The 16,117-nt window shown below is 35.7% G+C and overlaps 1 protein-coding gene across 1 annotated transcript; it reads right to left on the bottom strand.

The window, feature by feature from the left end:
• Positions 1-109: 109 nt before the first annotated feature.
• Positions 110-15,645, bottom strand: LOC108988373 (structural maintenance of chromosomes protein 5). Its single transcript, XM_018961622.2, has 30 exons — positions 15,459-15,645; positions 14,601-14,778; positions 14,369-14,522; positions 13,699-13,772; positions 12,961-13,107; positions 12,743-12,847; positions 12,522-12,667; positions 9,789-9,900; positions 9,515-9,670; positions 8,977-9,098; positions 8,752-8,896; positions 8,606-8,671; positions 7,678-7,803; positions 7,483-7,581; positions 7,156-7,321; positions 6,923-7,068; positions 6,704-6,767; positions 6,467-6,591; positions 6,234-6,311; positions 6,070-6,142; positions 4,669-4,772; positions 3,551-3,667; positions 3,386-3,463; positions 2,284-2,383; positions 2,144-2,198; positions 1,733-1,781; positions 1,563-1,650; positions 1,373-1,445; positions 562-665; positions 110-476 (listed from the first exon to the last, which is right to left on the bottom strand). The coding sequence occupies exons 1-30, from the start codon at positions 15,494-15,496 to the stop codon at positions 415-417; spliced, it is 3,150 nt and encodes a 1,049-aa protein (XP_018817167.1). The 5' UTR covers positions 15,497-15,645; the 3' UTR covers positions 110-414.
• Between the last annotated feature and the right edge of the window lie 472 nt (positions 15,646-16,117).

The raw sequence follows: 16,117 nt of genomic DNA, 5'->3' as shown, positions 1-16,117 counted from the left end.
ATTATTTCATTATTATATGACAGTGCCCCCCCGTGGGCGGGTTGTGGAAAAGCTGTCTCCATCATGCTCAGAGTAGAGGAGCATAATGGTAAAATATACAGGATCATCGTAAAGGCTAAAGGAACTAAATTAAACAAATATATCTGAGACACTTTACAACAAATTGACTAATCTATTGGATCTGTAGCAAAGAGTGGGGAGCAACTGAAACTCAATGGAGGAGTATAACAGCAACTATATATGATCATCACAGAGGCAAAAGGAACTAAATTACACATGCATACGCAATAAAAATCTGAAACACATCACAAAAACCATTTGATACGGGTCAAATGATGGCTCGCTTCAGATGGATTACAATAGTTGCTCTACATTCTTTCCTTTTAACGACAGTTTTAACCTTAGATTGTTATTTTAGCATCGACTTTCTCCTAGTAAACCTGTGACAGTTCCCCAGCAATCTCCACTGCTCCATGCTGAATTAACAGAAAACAAAGTCTTGCCAGTAAGTGAACTATAAGTACAACAAATAAATACAGATTAATCTGACAGTGACGATACCTTTCGAGGGCTGCTCAATCCAAGGCCCATTCATTATATTCAGAATACTACATGCTTCACTGTACTCCAAATCGGGAAGCAACTTCGGGGTAAGTAAGAAACACCTGCATACCGACGGAAACCAACATTTCAGCCACCTATACATTTTGGAAAGAAAGTCTATGACAAACATAACTTTCTAACCAAATCGTAGCCCTTTTTTCTGGCACCCAATCTTATAATCCTTAGGTTGCAAATACAAGGAAAATTGTAATCTCACTGAAATACTAGCATAATTGTCTCTTTGCAGGACAATGACGAGTGCCCCTCCATATTATAGTACATATGGATGCTGGCTGCGACTGTAAAGTGCATGTTGGACCTAACTGGGTTCATTGGCGTAAAACTTTTTTTTTTTTTTTATAAGTAAAATAAGTATTATTATCAAGAATGGGCAACAACTGCCAATTACAATTCATTGGCGTAAAACCTAGGCCATGATATTAATTTTCTTTATGTCAAGTTTTACAGGTGTAAAACTTGACATAAAGAAAATTAATATCATGGCCTAGATTATATGCTTCTCTTCAACAAAACATTGTATTCCTACCACTACCACTACACATCTAAACCAAATTCTTCTACCATCTGCAGTTCAACTATCTTTTTAATAGGTAATCAAAGTTTCATTACAATAAATCTGTAGTCCAACAATTATAAAGCCCCGAATATAACCACCATTTGAACCTCATGAATCATGCTTGGAACAGATGTCCACAAGCTCGCCAAACCAAATGAAGACATTAATTATCAAGTTGAACTATGTTCTTACTGAGGAGTGTTTGGTTGGCTGGCAGCTCTCACTAATTGCTGGAACATCTTTCTTTCATTTATAGGGTCCATCCCTGAGAAATAATTGGAGGTCAAGTATTTTCATACAAGCTGTATTTTTTTTTATAAGTTATTTTCATACAAGCTGTATTAATAAAAGAATTTGAAAAACACATTGTCTTGTAACTGACCTTGATTTATCTCATCAACCACCCTAAATGGGCAGTCTGTAAGATCTTGAAGAGAAACAAGATAAAGAATAGTCGAAACTGACCGCTCCTAGATAATGGAAATTTCAGGACGCAGTAAGATAAATGGTCATGCTAACAATCAAGAATACAAATTCAATAAAATGTGATACCCCTCCAGATTGATGGTGGGCACTGAGAACTTGAAGCTGTCCTGCTTGCCTGAAAGTCGTAATGTGAAAACAAAGGAAAGTGCGAACCTGAGTCCTGAGTGATTTTGAAAATCTAAATTGTATATTCTGCAACTAAATGAGAAATATTCAGCAACAAACGCATGTGTCGGATCAATAAGATCAAGTTTATCTCTGCTCCCTTAAAAAGTAGTTTTGAAAAGATTTTTGAGTGTTTTTCTTGATTAAACTGATTCTAGCATTACAATCCAGTTCCCCTAGTTCAAAAGGCATGTTTATCTTTTACATTGAAGTTCATCCATAAGACCCAAACTAGACGGTCAGAACTCACCCGTTCAAATAATTAAAAAGCCAAATTTATTGAAAACTTACAACAGACACAGCTGCAGTTACCTGAACTTGACTTTTATAAGTATTCCAAATTGATCAAAGTCCTTGCCATCCTCATCTGAGAAGAAGAAGAAACATCCCACAAAAAGTAGTGAGAGAGACTCCTCCTAAAGTATATTCCCTCTAAGCACCACAATAAATACCTAATGAAACTTCTCCTGCAACAGCCATCTCTTGAAAGTTTCGGCTGAAAGTCTCATTTATCTGAGCAACAAGCTTTCTCAATGTAGGAAGCCAATTTTCCTGTACAGTTCAAAATTAAGGAAAATTCTTAGGAGAACTTGGACTACATAAACGGATATACTGACATCATTAGTTCATAACAAAAAATATGATGAGCTGAGAAAATCCTTGAGAAACATGGAAAAAGTAACGAGACTTTTTTTCTTAAAAAAACAAACAAGGGCTTTAAAAGCGAAAAGTATACAATAGAATCACTGATATTATAAGATAGACATCAAGTTCTCCACTCACTGAAGGTTTTGATTGGACTTGCGGGGAGCAATATTACCCTGATTTTGGGAACATGCTAGTTTGGGAAAGCAATAACGAAGACAATATCAAAACTGTTAGGATACATGTCCATTATGAAGACAATATCATCAGCAAAAGACTATGAACATCATCAAATGGAACCATGGCCCAAGCTGTAGATTTCAAGGGCCTCGATTTTCATGATTTTCTTGTTTCTATTTTTTCTTCCTATATAGGTGTTACCTCTTGTATACCCCCTTGTGTACTTGGGCTATGCCTATTCGTATTAATATTAATATAATCGTTTACTTAAAAAAAAAAGGGGAACCAAACACCTGGACCATTTTATGCTCGTGGGCCATTTGGATTTGCAAGTAGAACACCATTGAATTTGCATGCCATGAATGCATCTCTTCCTTGTTTTTGTTCCTCCTTTAAAATATATTTTTTTAATATATCTAGAAGCACGATCTAACAATAATCAATTGAATGTTATCTAGATGATTTATGTCCTGTCAGGACATGATTCCATGCTCTTACACAATAGGAAAAGTTATCTTTGATCAACACATGGGAAGCCATACACAACAGCTTTGCAAGGCCTCGCATACCCACGCTCATATTCTTTAGCATCTGACAAGTACACTTTTATTGGCTTTTCCCTTTTTGTTGACTTTGATCACAAGATAATGCTCAATGAGAAGGAATAAACGAGAAACACCAACTCCATAGAACCCTGGGTATATATGAAAACAACTAAACTTTACTCACCTTCAGGTTATCTACCTCAGCTAAACATCTCATCAGTTCCTCATTATCTGCTTCAAGTTTTGTTGCAAGAGCTTCTATCTGTAATGCGAACACAACTATGATGAAACATCAAACAAACAATAGTAAAAAGCATAAAAAAAAAAAAAAAAAAAAGCATAAGAATACCTGACGCTTTCGGTGTTCATATTCTTCCAAAATATTGTTGTTTAGAAAAAGAATAGAATTGGCTTGAGAAACATTATCTTGAATTGCAGCTTCCAATTCCTCAATGGTAGTAGGCATCTACATGTGAACATGAATATTCTTTAAATAAAGAGTACTGGAAAGATGAACAGTTCAAAATTTTTACCTCTATACCACCTCCCTACTTTATATAATTTTTTTTGTTTCTGTCAAATTATGAATGAACTATATCACCATGTTCTGGAAACATTTAACTTCTGGAATTTCCAAAAGTCCAGTACATCTCCACACAAATGCTAACACAAAAGCTAGTATCACGCATGGTGTTGGTAAAAGCACCAAGGCCAAAGCACTTTGCTTACCAAAACACAAATTGCACTTTTTGGCCCTTTTTGAGTGAGCTTAAAGGGCAAAATGTGAACTTTTGTAGTTAAATATATGGTGTATGTGTGTGTATATATATATATATCAGTTTTCGCTATTACTGTTTTTCTTGATCATTAATTTAGATGAAGTAGATGAGGAAGATGGTGAGGGCTACAAATCTTACGATGACAATGCTGATGCTCAAATGCTTAATGACGACGATGATTATATAATTTAGGATTGCATTGTATTGCTTATGTTAGCATAGAAGTCAATACTTACAAATTTAATGCTTTTCTGGTCATTGCCTTTTGGTACCTTTTGATTAAACCATGCCCTTTATTTTGGTTGTGGCCATCAAATACATGGTTGTGAATATTTCGTAAAGCACAAGAGAATTATATAAAATGCTACGCCTAACTTCTGTGAGATTAGTCAATCATGTCATAATACTCTAACAAATTCAGTTAATAGGCTAAATATTTTTTTTAATAGGTAAGAAAATTAATTGATCCTCATAATTAGGCATAGTCCAAATAAACAGGTGGTATACAAGAGAGAAATACCTAATTACAGCCTACGAGCAAAGAAAGAAGCATACAAGTCATTAATATTAACCCCCTCTAATACAATATAATCTAAATATATGACTATCTTACTTTTTCTATTTTTTTATTTTTATTTTTATTTTTGTATTTTATGAATTTTTTTTGTGTTTCCACCATAATACGAACCTCAAGAAATTCCTTTTCGAGTTCTGGAGTGATAATGGCAATTGACTCTGCATGCCTCTTGGCAACTGACAGCTGCTGTCTACAACCCTCTACGTCCTTCTTACCTTCACAAGAAACAAAATGGTTTATGGTCAGCTTCACACGAACAAATATTTTTTTGATAAGTACAATAAAAATACATGAACAAATATTTCACATATATAAAGGCCTGTATCTCCTAAATCTCCTCATCCTCCAAGGAGGATAGAAGCTGTTGGAACTCCAATCGAGAGGAAAACATCTTTGCCATGATATAGTTTGTGTCAACCATTTTCTGATGGTGTTGCTAGCAATTCTGAGAGGCTAAATGATACCAACTCACCAATACGTGACCAAGACATCAATTTCTCCTTCCCTTGACTGAGACAGAGATCCAGTGCTTAAAATAGAAACCAATTTGATTTTACCATACATTTCAGGTCGGCAAATCAGTTTATATTTATATGAATTCCACATTAGTAAAAAAGTCAAATAGGGATGCTAAGTGTCAAGAGAAGAAAGGAAAAAAAACTTTAGAATTCCCTCTGAAGTTGAAAAGTAACATAATCCATTACAAACTTCAAGGATATTTTCTCAAAATGGATTGTCTCGAGAAAAAAAATCACAGTTCACTAATGAGGAGTATCATTAAAAATGGTTTGCCTAGCAATATTATAGAACTTAATTGCCTTGCATGAAGAAGAGATAGACCAAACTAAGAAAAGGTTAAAGTGTGAAAAAAGCACACATTTCAATGAAGGTAGCAAAATGTGTTAAAACCTGTAACATAATGTTGCCATCACTTGCAGTATATCAGATATGTTTAGTTAATCAAATTAGTTTAATAAGGTTTTGTAAAGTACAGAACTACGGAACCAAGGTCCTAATGTAGAATTTTAAAAGATGCATATGCAAGAATAGACAACTCAACATAGTGCATAATCCCATGAAATTAATAAATGGAGGTCAGTAAGCATGTTCGTATAGACAATCCAGGTGAGACAGTGCGCTGACATCTGGATGTACGAATATCTAAATGAAGATGGTTCCGTAAACTCTCGGGTGAGACACCAGACTGACATCTGAATCCTGGCGCATATATAAAGATTAAACTATCAGAAACCATGACTTTCATTTAAGTTCTGTCCCATTGTTGAAGAGTTTAACTTGAAAGATTATTCAATCTCTTCAATGTATTTGCAAATTGAGTTCTTCAAGTGTATCTGGTAAAGAACTCGTGGAAATCTAGTCATTCACCAGGAATGAAGAAAAAAATTTACACATCATTTATCATTGCACTCCACAGATCAGTAAGAAAAAATTGGAATCACATGTAGATAACTTCTTTTGGATAAGTAGAATCACATGAAGATAACTACTTACAACATTCATAGTGCAGTGATGCTTGCATGGAAAACTTTTCATGCTCCTTGAGACCAACTTCCAAATCTCTAATCTAAAAAAAGTTCAAAACCAATCATATCAAGAAGGTGATCAGAAACTGAATAGATACATTTGTGCTTGCTGAAATTAATCACTGAAAATACCTTTGCATCTAATTCAATGGATGACATGCGTGTTTCTGCCAAACTTCGTTTGTAAGAAACAGCATCAACAAGTAGGTTCTGTCAAAAAGAAATGAAGATAACAAATGAAGCACTTGAGTCATTTAACATACTAAAGAATTGTTTATTACTTAATCGACATAAATATGCAAACAAAGTCACTATATAAAACACCTAAAAAGGAGCAGAAAACTTGAACCTGAAAGCAACTTCACCTTAAGTTGAATTGCACAATGGAACCTCTGAATGTTACATTTTGCAGCTTGATCGATAAGCTTTGCCATAACAGTATCTAGGTCATCCCCCTTTTCCATGGATTCTAATTTTCTTCTCCTCTGAGCTAAGATCACCAGAATATATTTATCTTTTATAATAAATGCAAATTTTTTTTGATAAGTAATAAATGAAAATATTGGATGCAACAGTCCTCTAATAGCCATATTTATTCTTACTGATATGGTTTTCCATTTCACGCCGTTTTCTCTTCTCTTGCTGTGAAATCTTGATAATCTCCTCCTATAATATGTATCAGGAATGAAGTGCACATTCAAATTTGCATGTCTGATTAAAATATTAAGGTTAAATTTGGCAGAGAACAAAGAAGCAACGTCAAAGAATAGTCAGGTATCTGTCTTTAACATTGCAAAACAATTGTAAGTTTTTCAGCATACCCGCTGTTTATGAAGTTTAGCTGCTTCATCCTCTATGTATCTTAGCTCACTCTGAAGTGATTTAAGACTTCCTTCAAAAGCAGCAACAGATTCTTCCAGCTCCTTTTTCCTAGACCGCATAACTTCAATCTCCCCCAAATCCAAACCTACAAAGTAGAAGGTAAGAGTTGGCAACTTGCACAATCATTAAGGTAGATTATGATGATTTCAAGAAAGGGTTAATAGAAACCTACTACACAAAAGAAGACTTGAACGATTCACTGGTTCTACACTAGCGGAAAAATGATCACCATATCTAGATTTAGACCACCGATAGTGATTTTCTGGTGTCCAACAATCTAAAATATGCAACTTTAGAAGCTCATCAGCTTTTTGATCAGTTTCCTTGGACCCTATATACTGAGCCAAGTACAAGTACATTAGATAGATAGATAAGCTTTAGATGTCAAACATAATCAGCAACCACATTTTCTAACTTCACAACTTCACGAGGCTTGGCCACACTGACTAATATTCAAATCAATCACCAGTACAAAAAAAGGAAGTTATAGGAAGCATACTGAACGATCCAAACCACATTGACCAGTCAAAACTTCCTTCACAGCATTAGGTGCGTCAAAAATTTGGTCCAGCCGAGAATAGATGCCAAGCAAATGCATCTGCTTGATATTAAAAAAAAATAAAAATCAAAACGACAATAAGATAACCCAAGACCGTTCAAATATTGCACATAGAGGAGCCCCAATGACACATACCTCCTCAGAAAGTTGAAAGGGCAATTTTGGACGACCATCCCCCATATAATTTAAGACTGGAACATCAAATAACCGTAGATTTTTTACTAAAAAGTCCCGATCACCAGGATCCTGAGTTATGAAAGACTGGGAATGGAACAAAAAATCAACTCATTAACAAATAACATTAGGAGTCTACTTATAAAAAAAACAACATTAGGAGTCAAGTGTCAAAACAAACTTTCCCTCACCACCCAAAAAACAAAATCATTTTCTGCAATACCGTATCCCATGCAAAAGAAAGTTGAAAAAATACAAGATAAGTTTTTTTTTTTTTTTTTATAAGTAAGAAAATTTATTAATCCAAATAAGTAGGCGTAGCCCTGAAAAAATACAAGATAATTAATGCCAACTCCATAAGACTATGATAACAACGGAAGAAATAGTGCAGCCTCAGGAGAGAGAGAGAGAGAGAGAGAGAGAGAGAGAGAGAGAGAGAGAGAGAGAGAGAGAGAGAAGACAATAGGATCCAGCTCAATTTTTCACAACCTGGCTGCCTACATAGAAAGAAGTTATTCATATGGCATGGCAAGGCAAGGCAATGATTTATGGCTTCGCACACTTAAGGTCTTAATCGCTAGCTAAATACAGAAGCCTCAAGTTAAGGTTACAGTGGATCCAAATCAATCCCAAAAGAGTGAAGTAATTGAGATGTACAGCAAGTTCATGTAATCACTTGGTTAATGAGATGGCCATGATATTCCTATTAAGTATATATGTTCCTAATACATGAAGGCAACTGATTCATAAATGCCGTACAAGAAAAATTAGCATTTTCCAATTTATGTACTCATATAAGATATTTTTATGTTTTCTGCAGATCAAGACAAAAATTTACCAAAAAAATACAGATCAAGATAAAAGACTAGATAGAAAAATAATTGAATACCTTCCAAATGTAATATGGGACATGACCTTCTAAATAGTCTGCATGAACCCGATCTGAGACATTAACCTGCACAAAAATTCATGAAAATGCAAGTGGAAAGGAAGCTTCATTCATAAACATGACAATCTAAATGTTAAAATATTTACCTCAAGCAAAACTGGACCATACACCTCCTTATTGAACTCATCTCGATGTTCTTGCAACCACTGATAGGCCTCAAATATCTTCTCAGCTCCAGATCTCTTTAGTGCCTGCAGGCATTTGTTATGTGTATTCTCCATATCTGTCAGCCTGGGAAAAAAAAACTTTGAAAAGATGGTGTTGGGGAAAAAAGCATATGAAAAAACATGATATTGTCTTCAAAATTTCACCTGTCTAGGCAGTGCCTGAGGCTCAATTTTTTTTGAGATAAAAGTTTTTCCTTCTCTGACTTTTGATACCTCTTCTGATTAGCAGAATCTTCTTGCTCAAGAATTTGAGCACCTAATTTTTCCTGGCGATAAAAGTTAATCCAGTGAAAAAGAAGAAGAAGAGAATCATCCAAGTCAGAAGACTGGAACAAGAAACTAATTAATAATTTTCATAAAACTTATCGGGTTGAATTATATCCTCAACAGAAATCACACAAACACTGATTAGTTGAAATCACAAAAAAACTGAAACTAATCATTCTCTTCAATTTGCATTATAGGTCTATCAGTAATTGATGATTATTTATGTGCAAACCAATACTACAAAACTTAATAGACCATAGTTTCCCCCAATAAGATTGATGAAAACCAGAGAAGAGCAACAATAACCTCTTCAAAATGTTAACCATTATAGGCAAGAACTAAATTACTAATATAACTCACATTGAACCTGCACATCCAGAAGAAATTAATGCTTAAAGCTGCAAGGCTTACTTACTAGTTCATCCTTCGGAGGTTGAAAAAGCGGCAGATTTCCAAATTCTAGTTCAGCTGTAGCAAGATCCTCTTTAGCTTTTAAGATTCTTTGTTGACGAGATTCTTCTTGCCTCCTCAAGTCTTCCATTTCCTTGTATTTCCCTCGTACTTGCACCCCCTATAAATAGGAAATGGATATTGAAGGCAAGAGAAAGTATTCAACTGTGTAACAAAATATTAGAGGAATTGGAAAACATAATAGAGCAAAAAAGAAAGGAGTAACAATATGTAAGTACCAAATGACTTTCACTTTCCACAAGTGCAACACGTTTTTTCAAATTTTCATCTATGTGGCTGTTAATTTTTTTACATTTAGCTTCCAACACTGCTTTCTCCTTCTTTTGTTTCCTGCAGACAATCGATTGATTATGAGTACACCAGCGCCCTAGAAGAAGAACAAATACATTGCAACTGCGATTTGTCTCAAACAAATATATATATATAACAATGCTTATTGCTTTTGCGAATTGGAAATGGAGGAAAGCCGCCCATTGGCTCCCTCATCGTCCTAAGCATATTTTTTTTTTTTTTTATAAGAAGATATTTTTATTGATATAGAGATAGGCATAACCCAAATACACAGGAAGTATACATGTGATTGCCCCTCTTTAGGAACTAGAAACGGTTACAAGGAAATCATGGAAGTCCTAAGCATAATTAATCAAAGGGCTAAATACATTTTCACCCCTAAACTATCAGGGGTTTTATACTTTGCACCTCAAACTACCAAGATTAAACCCAAGTGGCGAAGCATGCACCTCTAACATATCACATAGACCATAAAAATGACCATATGACAGACATGCCCATTCAGTAGAATATGAAACAGTCGTAAAAAGATATATTTATCACAAACCCACATAACACAGAATAACCCATAAAAAATGTCTGGCAAGGGGATCCGTTATCTCCTTTACTTTTTGTTATTGTTATAGAGGCACTAAGCAAGATGATCTAGGCTTTAGTGTCTAATGGTTTTATTAGTAGTTTCCAAATTGGATCGCCGAGTAGGGATATCACTATTATTTCGCATTTGTTGTTTGCAGACGATATGCTTATTATGTGCGAAGCTGATAATGATCAATTGAGGGCTGTGAAGGCGTTGCTGCTTTGTTTTGAAGCAGTGTCTGGTTTAAAGGCGAATTATGGCAAATCCGAGTTGGTGCCTATTGGAGAAGTTCAGAATATAAGGGAGTTGGCTGGCACACTGGATTGTAAGATAGCGTCTCTCCCTATGAGTTATTTGGGATTACCGTTAGGTATAGCCTCAAGGTCACGCTCTATTTGGGATACAATGATTGAAAAAGTAGAGAGGAGACTGGCAGGTTGGAAGATAATGTATTTGTCAAAAGGGGGCCGGATTACGCTAATTAAAAATACACTTTCTAATCTACCCACTTACTTCTTATCCTTATTCCCTATACCGACAAGTGTGGTGGGTCGAATTGAGAAGCTACATAGAGATTTTCTGTGAGGGGGCTTAGGAGAAGAGTTTAAATTCCATCTAGTCAAGTGGGAGATGGTGTGCAGTCCTATCTCAAATGGCGGTTTGGGTATCAGAAATTTGATGTTATTCAATTGTGCGGTACTTAGCAAATGGTTGTGGCGATATATTAAGGAACCAGAAACTTTATGGAAGACGGTGATCGAGAACAAATATGGTGATTTAGAGGTGGGATGGTGTACTAGAGAAGTTAGAGGGGCCTCTGGAATGGGGCTATGGAAACACATTAGAAAAGGGTGGGAGGTCTTCCATCAACACTCTAGACTACAATTGGGTACAGGTTCCAAGATCAGATTTCGGAAAGATGCATGGTGTTCCAATAGTGCCCTTCAAGACTTGTTTCCTACACTATTCTTGATTGCAAATGCTAAAGATGTCATGGTGCGGAGGTTATGGAAGTTGCATGAACGTTCATTGGAATATCAACTTCAATTGGGCGGCACAGGATTGGGAGATGGGGAGTTTTGTAGATTTTTATAGTCTCTTGTATTATTGTCGTCCAAATATCCAGCATGAAAATGAGCTATGGTGGAGTCCAACGAGGCAAGGGGTGTTCACTGTTCATTCCTTCTACAAGATACTCACACAAGTTCCTGAGATTCAGTTTCCCTGGAGAAAGCTTTGGCGCAATAATGCTCCTCCCAAAGCTTCTTTCTTTGTGTGGACAGCATCTTTAAGAAAGATTCTCACTACGGATAACCTGAGAAAGAGAAAGATAATTATTGCAGACTGGTGTTATATGTGTAAAAGAGGGGGTGAGTCGGTGAATAATTTACTTTAACATTGCGAGGTAGCCAGGTCGATTTGGGATGAGGTGTTTAACAGAATGGACATAGCGTGGGTTATGCCGAAAACTGTGTTGGAAGCTTTGGCCTACTGGACCTCAATTCGAGGTGTGCGTCAGATCAAAGCGATTTGGAAGATGATTCCTATATGTATTATGTGGTGCTTGTGGTAAGAACGCAATGAGAGGATTTTTGAAGACAAAGAGAGATCTATGGCGGAGCTAAAAATGTTATTTTTTATGACTTTTTGTACTTGGGCCATTGCTATGGAACTTAATGGCATGGATTTTCATGACTTCTTACTTTCTAATGCTCCTACATAACTAGGCATATTCTGACTTTGTAATTGACAGTTGATTGGATGAATAAATACTTATTTTACTTATCAAAAAAAAAAATGTCTGGCACAAAAATAACATATCTAAAGTTGAAACTTAACATGCTTAAGCTATGACATAGCCCTCACACATATTTTCATGGAACTATGTCAACACATCAATGATCACACAAAATAAAAGCTTGTCCTTAGATATATGACACAGTAAATATTTTATAAATGGACAACGATTTTTTTTATTCGTAAAAGTTTTGGATAGTGTTTTGAATCCAAGACCTCAAATAAATGGACAATAATTGCTCGTGTTAAGCATTGTACAATTGGGTAAACCAAGTCATCATACTCAATTGGTTCTCTAAGGCCATTTAAAGTTTTTGCAGCTTCATCCAACTTTTTCCTGGCATCCTTTTCTAGCTCCTTAGACTCCATATATTTGGCCTTTTCCATGTCATACTTCAGCCAGGGTAATTTCTTTTTCATGGACTCCACCTGTATGACAGAAAAAAAACGCATTTGAAATGCAATCAAGCATAATAAAAAAATGCAAATCCTTGAAAAACGAACCTTCACTAGGAGTTCTTCTCTTTGACGGACACGCTCAACATCTTTTTCTAGTTCAGCATTAAGTGCCTTCCACTGATTCAAAGTTTCTCCATTTCTCTCAACTGACTAAATCAGGGAAAAAATTTAGCAGTTGTTATGATATTATTAGTGTACAAATTCTTACCATTTCAAACCACAAAATCTACATCCTGGAAGAAGGTGAATCATTAAAATCTCACTAGCTTAATATTCTTCAGCTCGCGGCTTTTTCCAACAAGGGCACGATGTTGGATTGGAAGTTGAGGATCAACAGCATTTTCAGTCTCTTCTAGAAGTTGCACAGGAGTTAATCTGGCAAACTCACAGACCCTGTCTTGTGGTAGAAACTACGAACCATACCATCCCCCCACGGGAAAAAAGAAAAAAACAAGAAAATTAGAAATTTAAGCATATATCTAAACCAGATATACCTAAAGTGAAAAAACAATTAGATACTACATATCAAAACTATAATAATTCACAGTTTATCTTTCTGCAAACTGGCAATAAAGAGACAACCTGCTTGATGAGATGAAGGAACCTCAGCAGGATCCCACATTGAACGACAGAAAATACCAGCATATAACAAGGGTAATAAGGGTACTCAATGCCAACCAACTGGTATTTGAGATTAAGGGCAGAGCATATGGTATGAGATAAACATTTCTGAAGCATTTCAAACCAGCAATAGACATGCATGCACGTGCTTTCAGACAATGAACTCAGATTCAATAAAAAAACCATTCTTCCATGAGCCATTCTTCCAGGATAAGGAATGTAACATCCTTACTAATACTTACTAATACTTATTTTATATAGAGAGAGTATATGTCCAAAAAGAAGTAACACTTCCTTAATACATGTCTATAGAGAGAGTATTTTTACTTAATCAATGTTGTTATATAAAATATCCTGATCTAGTCTTCAAACTTACTCACTTGAGTCAAATTGTTGACTTGAATGTTGAACCTTTGAATGATTTCGGCAATATCTTTCTTAGGTACTACTTTTCCTGAAAGCAAAAGTGATGGATAAGAAATAGCTAGCTTGTTATAATTGCTAGATCGCTCATCTCAGATTGGGTAGATATTTCTTCTCTTCATATAGAACATGAATGTGTGAGAGAGAGAGAGAGAGAGAGGGGGGGGGTCTTACCAAAAAGAGACATACAACTCATCCAAAGTCCTATATTTATTGCAAATGAATAACTAAAATTTGTAATGGTACAAACTGATACAGTGTCGATGCTATTTAAAATTATTATAACAGTATCATCATTTTACAGGAATGCCCTTTATTTAAAACATGGTTGTATGAGAGTTGTGAAAAGGGTTATGTGTTTATCATTTTCCAATATAGTATTGTGCAAGACAGGATTTCCTAGACCCAGCCACAGCTCCCTAGGACTGTCCCAAGCTCAGGCCAGTCCAGACTCAGCCAGCACTCTAAGTGTCATCATATGGTGCTGGCCAAGCCCAGCCCGACCCATGGATGCTCCTATTTGCAGCTAGAAACCACCCTGTTTCACTAGTTAAGATCACCACAAATGTGTTCTTTATTCCCTCTCATCTTCCAAGTTAATGTCAATCAAGAAACTGTAGATCTTACCATTGAACAACCACTCTGACTTATTACGAGTATCAATTTTACGCATAATGGTGATCTTCTCGTCTTTAGTATCCCCTCTTAGCAAAATTGTAACATAACCAGATTCCTCTCCACGCTTCACATATGCTCCAATACTTGTTGCCCTCCCAAGCAGCTGAGCCAAAAAACTCCCCATCATTATAAAAAAACACCAGGATGTGCAATTAAAAGAAGGCACCAACCTGTAGCTAACCTGTGGCTCACCACCAAGACCAAGTGCAATGGCACATACGAGAGAGCTCTTTCCAGATCCATTTGGCCCAATTACAAGGTTCAGGCGTGATCCTGGCTTGCATTTCAGGTGATTAAAGGTCATGAAATTGTGGAGCTCAATCTCAATTATATTTCCACGCATATAATCATCTTCCCCTCTGAAAGAAAAAGTGGAAGAGCATTAATTTTCCATCTTATTGCGAACAAAGCTGGCTAAGTTACAGGATAACTTCAAACCCCGGCGTACACGATTGAATTCGAAATATTGAATTTTATTTTTTGATAGGTAAGATTATTTTAGAAGAATAGTCTTTTAAGAGGGAGACCAATCCTTTAGTAAAGAAAGAAGCTTCCTTGAAACCTGGAACTTAAAAATATACGTTAAATGAGAAAAAGCTAACTCTTTTCTTGGTTGCTGAAGAAACTGAAAACAAGAAAAGAAAAGAAAAGAAATATACTTATAAAATTATAAACACCAAATTGCGGCTTTTTCTTCGTCAAAATGGCGAAAAACAGGAACTTTCGGTTTCAAATATTCAAATTCACCAATTCGATGCCATTTTTTACAGCCCGCAAATTTTCTGGGCGACCCAAACAAAACCTTTACGCAATAAACCAGCAAGAAAAAAACTGAAACTTTCGGATTCAAATCTTCAAATTCACCAATGCTATGCCATTTTCTACCTCCACCAGATTATCTCGGCGACCAAACAGAACCTTTACGCAATAAACCAGCAAGAAAAATAAAAACCGAATGCTTTACACCAAAGACATGGTCACCAGTAAAGAACATAGAAAACACTTAAAAAATGTAGTCGAGAGTGGGAAGTGTACGCACCTTGTGATCTTGGGGCGCTTAGCGCGAGGCTCGTCCATTGTCGAAGGTCTTCCGTTTTCGTTGGAGTCTTGAGAATTAGGAGATTCAATCAATGTACCTGCGAAACCCTAGGTCGTTGATTTAGGACATGGCAGTGAGCGTTAGGGTTTCAGAGAGACGGAGTAGAAGGGAGAATTGGCGCGAAACGATAGCTATTTATATCATGGAGCGACTAGCTGCAGTGTGGGCGTATAAAATAAATTAGAAATTTCACTGCTTTTTATTTTTATTTTTAAGTGTTAATAAATATATATTTTTGTTATTCATCATACTTATACATTACACACCACATATTTTTTATTTTTATTTTTTAAATATTTTTATTTTTTTAAATTTTATTTTTCTTAAATTTATTAAATTCTTTTACTTATCATCTATATATTACACATTTAATAAGAAAAAAAATATAATATATAATATGTGGAGATAGTAAACATAATTTTTTATATCTACTTATATATAAAGCGCGAAGAGGTTTCTACAGTATTTTCGTCTAACATTTTTTTTTCTAATTTTACTCCTACTTTTATTCCAAAATCTCGGTTTTGCCACTGACATTCTTCCCACCGCACGCGAGCCCCTCCTCCCCTCTCCCCTGTCCGTTTCTTCATCTGCTACGG

Source organism: Juglans regia, chromosome 5, assembly GCF_001411555.2.
Source record: "Juglans regia cultivar Chandler chromosome 5, Walnut 2.0, whole genome shotgun sequence".
NCBI lineage: Eukaryota > Viridiplantae > Streptophyta > Magnoliopsida > Fagales > Juglandaceae > Juglans > Juglans regia.
Note: the sequence above shows the minus strand (reverse complement) of the source record. Positions and strands in the feature narration are given on the sequence as shown.